This window comes from Zeus faber, assembly GCF_960531495.2.
Source record: "Zeus faber genome assembly, chromosome: 16".
NCBI classification, from domain to species: domain Eukaryota; kingdom Metazoa; phylum Chordata; class Actinopteri; order Zeiformes; family Zeidae; genus Zeus; species Zeus faber.
The window spans coordinates 31,232,799-31,248,552 of NC_137202.1; the positions used below are offsets into that span (position 1 = coordinate 31,232,799).

Here is a 15,754-nt window from a genome sequence, read left to right on the forward strand (position 1 = left end):
TCACTTATTTTGCCTCTCCAGTGAATTTGCCCTGACAGAGCCCTGACAAGCGCCTTCCCGTGCTGCCCTGTGTCAGAAGCTTTACCATGTCTACTAGGGGATGGTAGCTCAGGCGGTAGAGCTGGTGGTCTAGTCATCTAAAGGTTGCTGGTTGGATCCCAGGCTCCTCCTGCTAGCATGCTGTAGTGTCCTTGAGCAAGACACTTAACCCCTAATTGCTCCTGATGGCTGCGTCCGTCTGTGATTGAACAATTGTAAGTCGCTTTGGATAAAAGCGTCTGTGAAATGAAATGTAATGTAAATGTGTAAATTTATTTTTTATATCAACTAATTCTTTATTGAATATACAGAAAACAAAGGGGGGAAATTACATCCCTAACACACACACACACACACACACACACACACGGGCACACGCACACTACCAGCACCTGCTTTGAACACACCACAACACCCTCCTGCTTACATCCCTCTCTTTTTCTCCCTCATTTGCTACCATAACGTGACCAGTTGTAGTTCCAGTTTTCCTGGACCTGATTAACTGTTTTGTCGATTGTCGTCTGATGTTTCTATGTTTATGTTTTTCCATGTACATGTTGTTTGTTTCTATGTTTATTTGTCTCACCTGTAGTAATTCTCCCTCTTGGAGTAGTAATGATGATTAGTTGTTTAAAAACTAAAACATGGTAAATAGTTCTCCAAAGAGGGGGTTGGTGGTGGTTGTGTTTAATATAAAGCTGTGCTCTGCTCATCCCACAGGTCCTCCACATGACAGAGTTATTGCAGTAGTTCTTGATGATTAAAGAATGAATAAAGAGTTTTATTGCAGGTTGAAAGGTTGAACTCCACTTGCAGACTAACTCTGTCCTAGATGCAATGGAACAATTACTCAAAAATAGCCAAAACTACTAAACTTTGAACCGAAACGACTAAAGTACAAACTGAAACTATGAACCAAAACTACTAAACTACGAACTCAAACTACAGTATTCACAACGCATATAGCAGAGCGCTGGTTGCTGCTCCTGACCGATCAGAATATTCAGAAATCTTCCACAGAGTGTTGTGATACAAATGAACTAGAAATCATGATGTCAGTTAAGCTGCATTCACATGGAACACAGCACACAGGTGATGGCAAACCGGAAGTCATGTTAGTGGACGAGAGCATGACGACAGACTGGCAAATGCCAACGGTGCACGGCATTTGCCGCCCAAGTTAAAATATTTTCACTTTCTGTCGTCCTCCATGATGGCATTACAGGCAGATGTTACGTAGGCAAGGAGCTGACTCTACTCTGGCTAGACCTGGAGTTTTGGAATCTGACCTGGTTGAAGCCGTTTTCTCCGGAATATTGCACTTAAAGCAGCACTATGTAACTTCGGGATTTGGCACCCCTACAGTTTGTGAGTGCAATTGCACTTTTACACTACTGTCATAAAACTCGGCCCACGTTTCAATAAGAGTCTAAGTTACAATCGCAAATATAGTGTACACCTAGGTTACAGCGGCTCTTGCATTGACCTCGCCGCTTCAGCGAGCACTTAATCCATGGCTCCCCTGGCACAGGGAACGACCCCCTGCTACTGGAGTAGGTACCAGATGTGCTTGGCCTGGCAGAGCATGCTGGTGCTGGGCCCACCACTGGCCCAGCCAGCCACATCGTCGGGGAGGTGGAGCGGCAACGTTTTATATAAGCATTATTACCGGACATTTTGACCAGCAAGATTATCCTTTATTGTTTTTTATTTTTTATTTTTTTTTATTTTACAAGGCAACAAAATGGTAATTACTGGAGCCAAATATCAAGGAAGTGACTCAGTGCCATAAAGTGTAACGCACTTTTCCCACTATTTTGTACCTGAACACAGAAGTTACATAGTGCAAGAACAGGTGTTGGGGGTTGTGAGAATGAAAGAGGTGCTATTCTCCATATTAAAAGTTAGTGTACCATCTGAATTTAAATCTGTTATTTTAACGTAAGAAAGTTACCGTAGTGTTGCTTTAAATGGCTTAAATAAAAACCGTGCATTGCTATTTATTAATTGCATGGAGGCTGTTTGATGTTTGCAGCGAGGAAGCAGGTGGAGGATTTGGACATGGTCGTCTCATGTGCTGCGGTTGGTTTGGTAAAGTTGCAGCAGGTTATTACTTATCTAACAATTAATTATGAATAATTTGTAATAAAAAAAAAAAAAGTGCTCTCAAAGTCACATAAATATATCCATAATGCAAAATAATCAGTTGCCAATATGATGCTTTATAGCTGCTTGTGTTAAGCTTTTGAGGGAATTTAACATTCATTGAAGTTTGCAATAACATTTTAATAGTAAGCTGAATTTTTATAGCTACATGCATTACCAAAATTTGTATATATAATAACAGACACAAAATAATTTAGTTTAACATGTTTTATTGGAGTCTTTGTACATCGCTATAGTAACATATAATGTTTTTCCTTGTTACCGCTCCCTCGTACCGTTCACAAAGTGCCGTCTCCCATTTCCTGTTTTCCATGTGAATGCAGTGTTATTTCCCTTCTGGTCTCATCTCTAGGACATAAGAAGAGCAGCAGAACATAACCAGCATATGTATCCAGATTACAAATACAATATTCAGTTGTCAAAGCTTATTTTAACTTGTTTTCTTATTTCTGTTTCTCTGCTTCAGGATTGGGCTTCCAACAATGACACGCGAACGCAAATTGAAAACTCTGTCCTGTACGCATACTATAGTAAGTACCACAGTACACAGTAATACACAGTACTGAAAAGTGCTACTGTACACAGTGTAAGTACACAGCATAGTTTCCATTAAGAAAAAATTGCTGCTGGTCAACGTGTCCTGGAAGATTTCAATTTCCGAGACAAATGGAAGAGATTCCGGTCAAATGTTATCTTTGTTTATGGAGATTAAAAACAATTGATAAGCAGGATATATAGAGAATGACATCATCAAGGCATGTAGATGTATACATTTTTTTATTGAATATTAAAAATAAAAAGTCCTGTCAGTAAATGCCATTTAAAAAAAAAAATATATATATTAATAAAATTAATTAATAAAAAAAAAGTTAATAAAAATTACAAATGTTATTACTTGAAATCAAATAATTTCCGTTTGTGAACAATAAGTAACCAGTGCAGCCACTTTAATAAACATTTTACTAAAATGAAATTTTGATCAAATCAAAAACTAAACTAAACTAAATATGATCGAAATAAATTATAAAGTTTGGTGTTGTCCGTCTTCGTCAGCACATTTTTACAGCACAATTGATATTTATCGTCTGCTTTGGGTCGGAACTTAAGTATCCAAAAAAAACACCAAACTATTTATGTTTGTGTCCCAATGACACATCATCTTTCTGTTTCTCCTCAGAGTTCTAGAATCTGCAGCCGTCTCTCCGCTCCGTGTGTGTTTACTGTGTTTACAAGTGCAACTTGTCCACGCGGGAGGGGGTGGAGCTTATTTTTATATCGACAAACGTGATTGGTCAGAAGTGACGCTTTCAGATCAGCTTTAGATCGTTCAAACTGATCGGCTTTCCGCTGCAACTTGCCGAGTGCGGAAATGAACAGACTTTTTTATCATAAATATCCACCGAGCACTAATTCAAATTGTGCTTGGAGGGAATTATTTTCACTTATTATTAGACTTGTCAGACTTAAACAGATTTTCCCGGTCAAAAACCGGCAAATTCCGGATAATGGAACGCTGGTACACAGTAAGAGCACTGAGGGTGGCCTAGGGAAGCTCCAGTTGAATCAAGCCTTCAGTCCCGAATGACTCTTCACAGACCCAGCACCCACCCAGCACCCACCCAGCCTCCACTCAGTCCCAGACCCACCTGAGATCCAGTCCCCATCCCAGTCCCAGACCCACCCCCATGCAGCCTGACTCAGTGGCAGCAGAAGGTGCTATTGGCTGCAGCAGGATCCGCAGATTGATTTTCAGTGTCAGATCCAGAGTTTGAATGAGACTTAAACAGACACTTTGTTAAACAGGGACTTGAATGAATAATTCATCAGACCTTGAAGGCAGGGACGCGGCATCAGCGCTGCAAGTCATTTATTGGCAACACTGGAGTCCTGCTGCGTGGTGTGTGTGTGTGTGTGTGTGTGTGTGTGTGTGTGTGTGTGTGTGTGTTTTTTAAAAAGAAATGGGGTTATTGGGCCAAGTACATTTTCATGTACAAGGTGGTGCGTTGTAGTGCGCACAGTCAGTAGCTTGAAAAGATAGAAGCTTACTGTTTAAAGAAACAAGAAATGTACAGAATATACAAACTTTGTTGTATGCACCAGATAAAGATTCATGATTACAAAAGCCTTTTTGAGGGGCAGGAAGGATGCAAGCATTGACTTGTTATAAATATAAATATAGTTGGATATTTCTGTACGTAAGGAATAAAAATAATAAAGGTCCACAACAGTAGGGATATGGCGATTAACAGATCAGACGGACAGACAGACAGACAGACATTCAGACAGACAGACAGACTCTCAGTGTAAATACATCAGAGTTTGGTGTCCAGTAGATGGAGACCAAACTCTACGTCTCCGCTCAGACCTCAATACTGCTTTTAGGAGCATTTGGTTTTCTGGTGCGTATTCTGAATCGAATGTTTTCTCCGTCATATCTGGCCCTTTCTGGCTGTGTGTTGCTGAATAGACAATCTAATGACATACAATGTCTGGGTGTATTATGGGATGCAGTCTGCATTTTAATCTCTGTGATATAGCTACCACGGTGCTTTAAAGTTTGCATTATTTCCTCTGAAATTCAGCGTCTGCAATGACTCACATAAAATATACACGATCCTTTTCATCCATTACATTACATTACATTACATTGCATTTAGCAGACGCTTTTATCCAAAGCCACTTACAATTGTTCAAACACCGACGGACGCAGCCATCAGGAGCAATTAGGGGTTAAGTGTCTTGCTCAAGGACACTACAGCATGCTAGCAGGAGGAGCCTGGGATCCAACCAGCAACGTTTAGATTACTAGACCACCAGCTCTACCTCCTGAGCTACCATCCCCATCCACCCTATTCTTCATTCTTGGTAAATATTTATCCAAGTGATTTATTCCAAAACTCAGAAAGACTATGAGACGACTCAGAGAGATATTATTAATAACGATCATTTCATATGGGGCGGTATGTCTGGATTACGATAGTTGAAAATTTCCTAAGTTAAGGGTCAGTCTGTGGTGAGTGGCCTTCCCATGTCGTCAATGTTTGAACATCTTTCCGCCCTGAGCTCGATCTTTCTGAGGCGGTGCTGAAACTCTCAGGATTGTGGGGTCTGAGCGTGCATGGCTCCTCTGCTGCCGTGGAGCACCGTCACTGACAGATTGAGTGCTGATTGGAAAGGGCGGCGGCGTGTGATCCAAGGTCCTGGAAGGAGATGAACCCCTGGAGAAACGAGGCAGAAGCCCCACCCTGCTGCTTATGTTTGGAGATATTTAAACAGTCAAGGAAGCCCCTGGTTTCCAAATCAACGTACGGAGGCGCTAATCCATCTCGGAGGACATTATTTCATATTTTTGTTATTAATTTACATTATTGTTCATGTTTGGTGCAAATATCTCTGCCAGAAAAGAGTCCCAAGAGAATGGAGCATTTCACAAACCAAAATTCAGTTTGCATTTTCCTATGACACATTTGATCATCTCACTTAATGTCATATTCACAGATTTAGCCTTCATCATATCACAGTCCTCCTTATTCCAGTGTCTTGGAACATTATGGAGTATATTTTACATGTAATAAAAAACAACAACTACACTGTACGGTGTGTGTGTGTGTGTGTGTGTGTGTGTGTGTGTGTGTGTGTGTGTGTGTGTGTGTGTGTGTGTGTGTGTGTGTGTGTGTGTGTGTGTGTGTGTGTGTGTGTGTGTGTGTGTGTACTGTATGTGTGTGTATATACTGTATATACAGTATGTATATATGTGTGTGTAGGGGGTATATGTATGTATCTGTGTGTGTGTGCGTGTATATATATATATATATATATATGTATGTATATATATATATGTATATATATATATGTAATTTTGTATATGTATATGTATATATACAGTGGGGCTAAAAAGTATTTAGTCAGCCACCAATTGTGCAAGTTCTTCCACTTAAAAAGATGAGAGAGGCCTGTTATTTTCATCATAGGTTCACCTCAACTATGAGAGACAAAATGAGAAAAAAAAATCCAGAAAATCACATTGTCTGATTTTTAAAGAATTTGTTTGCAAATTATCGTGGAAAATAAGTATTTGGTCAATAACAAAAGTTCATCTCAATACTTTGTTATTTACCCTTTGTTTGCAATGACAGAGGTCAAACGTTTTCTGTAAGTCTTCACAAGGTTTTCACACACTGTTGCTGGTATTTTGGCCCATTCCTCGATGCAGATCTCCTCTAGAGCAGTGATGTTTTGGGGCTGTCGCTTGGCAACACGGACTTTCAACTCCCTCCAAAGATTTTCTATGGGGTTGAGATCTGGAGACTGGCTAGGCCACTCCAGGACCTTGAAATGCTTGTTTTACGAAGCCACTCCTTCGATGCCCGGGTGGTGTGTTTGGGATCATTGTCATGCTGAAAGACCCAGCCACGTTTCATCTTCAATGCCCTTGCTGATGGAAGGAGGTTTTCACTCAAAATCTCACGATACATGGCTCCATTCATTCTTTCCTTTACACGGATCAGTCGTCCTGGTCCCTTTACAGAAAACCAGCCCCAAAGCATGATGTTTCCACCCCCATGCTTCACAGTAGGTATGGTGTTCTTTGGATGCAACTCAGCTTTCTTTCTCCTCCAAACACGACAAGTTGAGTTTTTACCAAAAAGTTCTATTTTGGTTTCATCTGACCATATGACATTCTCCCAATCCTCTTCTGGATCATCCAAATGCTCTCTAGCAAACTTCAGACGGGCCTGGACATGTACTGGCTTAAGCAGGGGGACACGTCTGGCACTGCAGGATCTGAGTCCCTGGCGGCGTAGTGTGTTACTGATGGTAGCCTTTGTTACTTTGGTCCCAGCTCTCTGCAGGTCATTCACTAGGTCCCCCCGTGTGGTTCTGGGATGTTTGCTCACCGTTCTTGTGATCATTTTTACTGGTGCAGGTCTACAATTTTGTTTCTGGTGTCCTTTGACAGCTCTTTGGTCTTGGCCATAGTGGAGTTTGGAGTGTGACTGTTTGAGGTTGTGGACAGGTGTCTTTTATACTGATACCGAGTTCAAACAGGTGCCATTAATACAGGTAACGAGTGGAGGACAGAGGAGCCCCTGAAAGAAAAATTTACAGGTCTGTGAAAGCCAGAAATCTTGCTTGTTTGTAGGTGACCAAATACTTATTTTACCAAGGAATTTACCAATTAATTCATTAAAAATTCTACAATGTGATTTCCTGGATTCTTTACCCCCATTCTGTCCCTCATAGTCGAAGTGAACCTATGATGAAAATTACAGGCCTCTCATCTTTTGAAGTCGGAGAACTTGCACAATTGGTGGCTGACAATACTTTTTTGCCCCACTGTATATGTATATATATATATATGTGTGTGTGTGTGTTTCACAATCCAATAGTAATTGATTGAATTGAGTTTATTTTTAGCGGCATGCTTCCCTTCCAAGTGATTTACATTCGCAGAGTCGCTGCTTTCCTAAAATACGACACAGTTAAAAAGGTTCATGGTGTGTGATAAACTGTCCAAACTCTGTGTTTGGGTCTGAGCTGGTGTTTAAATCTAAAAGGTGCACTGTCTGCTTCTCACTTTTTCATTACATGATACGTCACAAACAGTTGATTGATGACGTGCATTTTGTTTCATTTCACTTGGGTCAAGTGGTTTATTGATACTCGCTCTCCTTGTTTGGGCTGCGAGGATGACGCGGTGGCCTATGTTTGGTTGGTGCATTTTAAGCACATTTCAGACTGGTCATTCTTTCATAGAAAATGTAAAATGCTGTTTCCGGTGTAGTCAGTCCACCCTCATCACCTCACATCCACCTCTTGTCATGTCACAACAATAGACCGGGAGCTGCTGTGTCCTTGAGGGAGGAACCTGCATCATGTCATCTGTCCATTCTGAATCCCCCATAACTCATATCCAACAAACATTTCAACCTTCCGAGAAATAGATATCGGGTCCTTATCTAAATCTGCCTTGAGTTCCAATGTTGTCATCATGAATTCTTTGACCAATATTTCTGTTCCCCTGGAAGCCACACGGAGCTTCATGCATGCTTCCTTTCCCTAACGTCTCCGTCCACTGGGCTGACGGTGCACATCAGTGACTTCATTTTGTGACTGGAAGTGTCATTAAGTGCCAGACAGACAAATGTGACGTTCACATGGAAGGAGAGTTGTTCAGACGAGTTGACGCCTCCTCCTGCGCCTCCTAAACTGTACTTCAACCAGTTGTCTTCTGATGCTGTTTTATTACATTGGGATAATGTCAGTTTCCTTGGACACTTGGCAAGGCATTATCCAGATCATACCTCAGCTGCTTTGGGGTCTGTATGCAAATTAAAATTCTTGTCGGAAATTTTTGCATCAAAATTAATATTCAGGGTTTTGGGAAGCACAGGGCCAAATAGTCATTCATGAATACTTAATAAAAGTACCAGTATTTATTCATTTATTTGCCAAACTGCCTCTCCTCCCTTAAACTAAAGCATTGTTCCAATAAATTTGTGCTTTTTAATCCCATTCAACTACGAGGTGATAAAATACAGTTTATTATTAACCACTGGATTAATAATAAAATGTTTGTGTGTAAAAAAAAAAAATATATATATATATATATATATATATATATATATATATGTGTAGGAGCTAATCATATATCTATTTGAATGTTTTTTTGGAACAGAGACGCATCAGGTTTCCCTACGCAGGAAGAGCTGCGCCGTGCATTCTGCTGTGTAGGAGCTAATCAGTGTGATTAGAGTGATTACGCAGCAGGACTCTCGCAGTAGCTAGTTTGGGTCCTGCAGCCCTAAAAGAAATGCATGGGTTATGGATTTCACTTTCAGTGGAAGAGGATGTTACGATCAGTGCAAGATTTGCGCTGCATAAATTAGAAAGCATGTAAAGAATATAGATATAGGAGCACGCCGACTTGTAAATACCAAGTTGTGTTGTGCATTTCTCACTTAGAGGGTCTTCCATCAGGACTCCACGTTTCCACCTAAACCAAGTATACATCCACTACTGTTTGCTTAGAGCTTCTCAACTGTCAGATGAAAACCCTAAAAAGGCAGAGAATGCGTTCCAGGTAAACCGCTCAATGACCGGTTTGACGCCCGCGGGCCTCTCAAAGTGGACCCTTGACCTAGTTTTGGATCAGGAGCCACTGGTTGAGGACCACTGCTCGTTGTGGGGAAATAGTTCCATTCTGCAACACAGGGCTTCCTGTCCAAGCTAGTCATCCAAAATCTGTGTAAGACAGCAACCAAAACAGTGCCACTTATCCATTCAAAATAATTCATTCGAATGAGTAATGATTATGCTGTTGCCATTATTTGGGGCCAAATATTTTCAGTGGCCAAATGGCTGCATCCCTAATTTTAATATTTCAAGTTAAAATGTTTGACTATATTATATTATACTGCAAGACTATATATCAAAATACATTTTAAAGAAATTTCACTTCATTTAAATATGTTTCCCCATTTAGTAGTCATGGGCTGGTCATACAATCTCTTTCTCGTTTAGATAATTGCTCATCACAGCTGATCCATTACTGTAGAGTTTGGGATTCCTGCAGCCTGCATCACATGTTGTATTCCCTTCGCACACTATTTCCTACTCTGGACAATTTTAATGCTGTGCAGGGATTAGAGCAGTTCCATACAGGACTTGAGGCCAGAACGTGCACATTACAACAGAGGGAGCTCTATTTGCAGCAGATTGTGATCAGTTCACAGTGCTGCAGTGTTTTACCTCAAACGATGGATGAATTATGCACTCAGACTGATTTAACGCTGGAACGTAGAAACATCCTCCATACACTTTCTATCGTCGACAAGAGAGCTTTGCTTTGTCTCCTTAAATCTGGCAGCAGGTGAAGGGTGAATTGTGAAAGAGGCAGAGGAGGCTGGAGCAGGGCTGACGGAAGGAAGGGCCCCCACAATGTGTGGCCTCCCATGATGTTTGCAAAATGAGTGCAAGCTTGTAATGTCTGCAGCGCCGCTGGTCTTTTTATTGTTCTTTAAGTCCTTTGTCAGAGGCAGCGGCTCCTTGGGAAACCTCCCCTGGCATTTAATTTACACCAACTCTGTAGTACATTTCATGTGTCTGCAAGGCTCACAGTCCTGGTGCTGCCCTTGTGAGTCCCCCATTACCGTACGCTCACACCAGAAGGGATTTCGTAGCTCCCGCACGCTCGGTCGCCAAAGAGCTGTCGCTGCAGGCTCACACCAGAAGCTGTTCCTGTTCAACCCATCGAGTAGTTGCCATAGCAGCGTATGAACAGATTAATGTGCACAGAGCTGAATTCTATCATTTAGATGTTGTTTATATATTTATTTTTAAATTAGTTCTTTTTACATTTGTTTATAAATATTAATATAACATAACATTTGATATATAAATATATGCAACATTACCCCACAAATCAGGTGCCGTCCTGCTGCCCCTGCACCATTCCTGCTCCTCTCTTTCTTTTTCTTTCTCTCCCTTCTCTGTCCCTAAGATTTTTCCATTTTCTCAAGCAGTCTTCAACTAATGATGGAAAAAAGATACAATCACAAAAAATCACAGCCTTTTGTCTCTTTGTGGATGTATGTGAGTGTGTAAATGCACATATAGTCGTCTAAATGATTTTTATACCTGTCAGATTCTCAAAAGGACGTGGTCATTCTTGAATATGTCTGCACCAGCACCTAACTTCAACAGAGACCTAACTTGGACTTCCATGTTTTTACTTCAGTGGATCATGTAATAAAACTCAGCAGGGATCCCAATTACCTCCCAAATCTTCTTCCAAGTCTCTATAAATGAATAGCGTTATCATCATAAAGCACGGGGAACCCGGACAACAAGGAGCTTTTCCTCCATTTTGGGAACGTAAGTAGTAACCAAAGTCAGGGCTTTGTTCAGGGTTGATTGGTGGACAGACCAGCGGACCAGGGCATTATCGCTGCCCCGCGTCACAGCTAAGTAGCATAAAGTTTAACTCTGCTCATCTTTCTGCCATCGCTAAGTCTCAGACGGCGTTGCTCTCCTCGGCTCTTCGTAGCCACCTCCTGTTGGAGATGAATGACTTCTGGCCGCTCTGTCGCTGCGTGTCGCTTCTGGTGTGAGGCCACGGAGAGGCCTCGCTGCTGCTGTTAAATATTGGACGAGGGGGCTATATGCATGTTTTTTTAAGTCGGACAGTAGGATCATCTCTGCATGCTTCCGCATTTGCTTACATCTACTCCCCCCCCAGCAAAAAGCTCCTTGAGCAAAGTGGAATAGTCTGGATATAAAAGAACATGCTGCTCTGTGGAGGGTTGAGGTATGGTATTAAATAATTTACTCCTCTCCTCTCTGTCTGATGGATAAATGTGCAGAATGGCCAGGCGTTGTTCTGAGTAGAAGATCCTTTTTAGACGGTAATGGATGAGACACAGCGATGCGGATGGCCCGTTCCCCACTATGTTACTATTCATGGTGTTATGATTAATATCAGCGGATGGTTTTAATCACAAACTTATTCCTTTCTCACTGTGCCTGACTTCCATTTTCATCTTCTTGGTTCCAAACTCACTTTCTCTGGCTACAAATGAGTGTAAATGGACACCTTATTGGGGCAATGAGACTTTATTTATTGAAACTAATGTGCTGTCACAGTCACAGCTGGCAAAAAGCTAAGTCTGAGCGATGATGTTCATTTGTCTCCAGTATTTGTGGATGAGTCTGTTTAACGATGCCTCCGTGTTGCGCTCACTCCTACAAAGACACAGGAGGCCATGAACTCAGAGGATCAATTGTGGACTTATGGAGACCATTTCTCCCCCCTGTGTCTATCTGGCTCTTCAATTATTCCTGCTGCAATAACGCCTTCCCATGCCCCCTGTGTTTCCACAATTTAGCATGTGTGTGATATTAACAAACCACCTCCAAGATGGAAGTAATACTCCACTGAAAGCAGTGTGTGATTACTGCTTAATGTTGATGCTTTCGTTCATGTTGGAGAAATGATCTGGTGTGCTGAGGTTGAACCATCTTGTTTCCACTGCTTCACAATATTACTGGTACTGATGAGTCATATAAGCACCTAGAGGACCTTCTCACAAGCTTATCCGCAACATGCTTTTTGTGAGTTATTTCGGGGGTTGTGGGTTGTCTTTACTGACAGTCGTTTTCTGCAGAAATAAAAGCCCCAACTTGAAATAGCATCTCTCTATTTGTGTGTTTTTGCCTCCAACGCACCATGAATTACTAATGCTTCAGTCGCTCTCTAAATGAAACAGCCAAACAAGCCAGTCCTGCTCCCAGTCCTGGATGGAGTGATTCACTGGGTTGTTGTTTTTATGGCACAACATTAGTTTTAGAGCTACAGGTTTCCTCTCGTACATTGTTCTGGTATTGATCTTTACCTCATTTTGCACAAGGCAACAAGATGGGCTCGACCTGATAGTAGGAGGGTCAGGCTTTGAACTACAAACCCCCATAGAATTCCCTATTAAGTGATTCCTCCCAGACCCAGCGGTTTATTGTGACGCGGTAAAATGGAATCGGGCTGTGACCAACAGGACTCTGTAGGTCGCACCCTTTGCTACTGCTTTATCAAGCAGTTCTGGTCCAGTTCTCATCAAGGTCAATTAAAACCCCCAAACCAAAGCTCTATCCAGCAGATACTGTAGAATAACTGACAGACTGACATTGCTTCAGCCGGCATTTCCAAACATTTTCTTCTTTCATAATGTTCCAGTAAGTCATGATCAGAAAGACCACTCATTTCAGCACACACAATATTAGTTTTTAATTGATAACAAGCTAATTACAGGAACCCACAAACTGTGCAGGAGGTAGAAGAAATCCCCACCGGATTGTGGGTAAATTCTCATACATTACAACTCCCATTGTCCCTGTAGAAATTCAGTAAACACTCTTAACCAAAGACAGTGATGTATTAGTGTTAATGATGCAGAGAAAGGCCATTCAAACAGGAAATGGCACCAAGACATTCTTAAATGTGACAATGATACAATGAGCCAGAACAGATATGTTTGTGACAAATAGCTCTGATTAAAAAGTAAATAGTCGTGCAGTTGAGAGTCTAACTGCACTGTTAAAATAGGTAGTACCAAGATCAAGTGCCTAAAAAAGTTGTCATTTTGTGTCAATGAAGTAGTAAACAGAGATGTGGACTGGAGTCATCGTGACTTGGACTCAAGTCTACTGCAGTCACTGTTTTGTGACTTACAACTTGACAGAAAATAAATGACTTGAGACTGGACTTGGAATTGAAAGTTAAGGACTTGTGACTTGACTTCAGACATGATGACTGAATGGCTTGTTTGTGTTCACTTGATGTTTTCAGTTTAAGTATTATATTACATATGCTGGACAATGGTGGACAATGGTACCACCCGGTGCCACCCCATTAGAGACATTCGTAAAACAATTCTCCATAAAAAGTTTGAATTAAAGATAACTAAAAATTTGCACAGTAGTCAAACAAACTTTATTTTTTTGATTTGGAAGAAATTAAGAAATAAATAACTTTTTAAGCTTTTATTCACTGAATATCAACAATTATTATACATATTCGATTTATTGTGATACTCTTTGAACAGGTTAGATTGGTCAGTAACATCATTATTAGACAGGTACTAATACCTGTATAAAGAGCGGATACTGCAGGTATTTTACTGTAAGAGTGAAGTATCGTTGGGGAAAAAGTGACTTGACTTGCCCAAGGACAAATGACTTGGGACTTGCTTGTGACTTGGATAAGAGGGACTTGATCACATGTCTGGTAGTAAACGTACACAGTGTTGTAATTGCTATTGTACTGCTGACTTCAATTGCTGTACCTTATGTTTAAAGAACAGTTTTAAAGTAGTATGAAGTATGGAAAGGGGTTTGTTACCTCCCTGTTAAAGGCACAAAACCACATTAATATGAAATGGCAACCAAAAATTATATTTTTAATTGGTATTTTGTCTGCCATTAATTTATTTTTACCACCATTTTAAAACATGTCATTACAGTTCACCAGGAACAGGAAGGAACAAATCGGCAAACAGGATTCCAGCAAGAGTCCAAAATACAACCTACATTTAGTACATTGACTAAGTGGAGTATTTTAAAGCAGGTGTAATGATGCTAGTTTGAGAAATGGTTGGATCGACCCATTGTACTTCCATGTACAGTAAAGCTGCTGAGGGTTGAGTTCAGGAGGCTCCGCCCCTTATGGGCTATGCTGCTATTGCTTTTCCGACCGCGTATGCAGAAGTACTGAAATGTATTCATCCACTCACTTCAGCCAATCAGGATGGAGCAGCATAGCACCGTTCTCCAACTCTTCCAGGCACAGGCCGCATTACATTACATTTAGCAGACGCTTTTATCCAAAGCGACTTACAATTATTCAAACACCGACGGACGCAGCCATCAGGAACAATTAGGGGTTAAGTGTCTTGCTCAAGGACACTACAGCATGCTAGCAAGAAAAGCCTGGGATCGAACCAGCAACCTTTAGATTACTAGATGACCAGCTCTACCTCCTGAGCTACCATCCCCTTGTGATATGAGCGCCGTGTCGTGGTGCTGTCGGTGGTTTTCCAGAGACTGGCTTTGTTCTCTGGCTGTCCCGGTCTGCCCGGAGCGTACAAGTGAGCGGGTGGCCCCAGACCCCTGGCGGTGTGGGCTGTGAAGGACCTGGAGGAGTGTTTAGTGAACACCCCCCTGTTGGCCGCTTGTCCCCTGTGCGAGCGCCATGCCAGTTGGCGTCTGCGTGTTGTCCCACTGGATGGACAGGAAATCCAAGGGGTGTTACCCCACCACACTTCCAGGGCGTGGGGTGGCCGGTGGTGATGTCCCCGGAGAAGGCTGCAGCTCTGAATGCAGAAATAGCAGTTCTCCTCAGCAAGGGAGAGTTGGTGCCCACGGAACTTCGTAACAGACGGTTTTACTCAAACTACTTCCCGGTTCCGAGGCGTATGGGAGGTGTGCATCCGATCCTGGATCTATGCACACTGAACGACTCCCCCATTTCACATGAAGGTGCTGCTGCGGGCGGTCCAAGAGGGTGAATGCTGTGCAAATTGACCTGAAGGACGCCTACTTCCACGTCCCGAGGTTCCTCCCTTTTGCCTTTCAGTGGGTAGCCTACGAATACACCAGAGTACTGTTCTCCTACAAACTCACTCCACGCGTGTTTTTATTTTATTTATAAACCCTTATCAGTCCCACAACGAGGAAATTAGCAATTTCTCTGCATTTACCCATCCTAGTATCTGATGTATCTAGGAGCAGTGGGCTGCCATATAGAGGCGCCCGGGGTGCAGTTAAGTATCTTGCTCAAGGACACGCTACCAGGAGGAGCCGGTGATCAAACCAGCAACCTTCTGCTTACTAGACGACCCGCTCTACCTCTTGAGCCACTGCCCCCCCAACTGGAATTTTCCTGTTGCGTTGGGATGGCGCTGTTACCGCTGCGTCATCAAGGTGTCAGAATTTTGACATATCGCAATGACCTCCAGAACTAGCTCCCTCCATGGAGCTAGCGGTCCCTGCTGCCCAC

General features: G+C 42.0%; 1 protein-coding gene across 1 annotated transcript in view; it reads left to right on the forward strand.

The window, feature by feature from the left end:
- Window positions 1–15,754, forward strand: part of lmbrd1 (LMBR1 domain containing 1) — a 65,957-nt gene that overhangs the window by 8,589 nt on the left and 41,614 nt on the right. Inside the window, exon 3 of the mRNA XM_080016087.1 lies at window positions 2,672–2,735. Coding sequence (XP_079872213.1) covers window positions 2,672–2,735 — 64 coding nt within the window. The remainder of the gene's footprint in view (window positions 1–2,671; window positions 2,736–15,754) is intronic.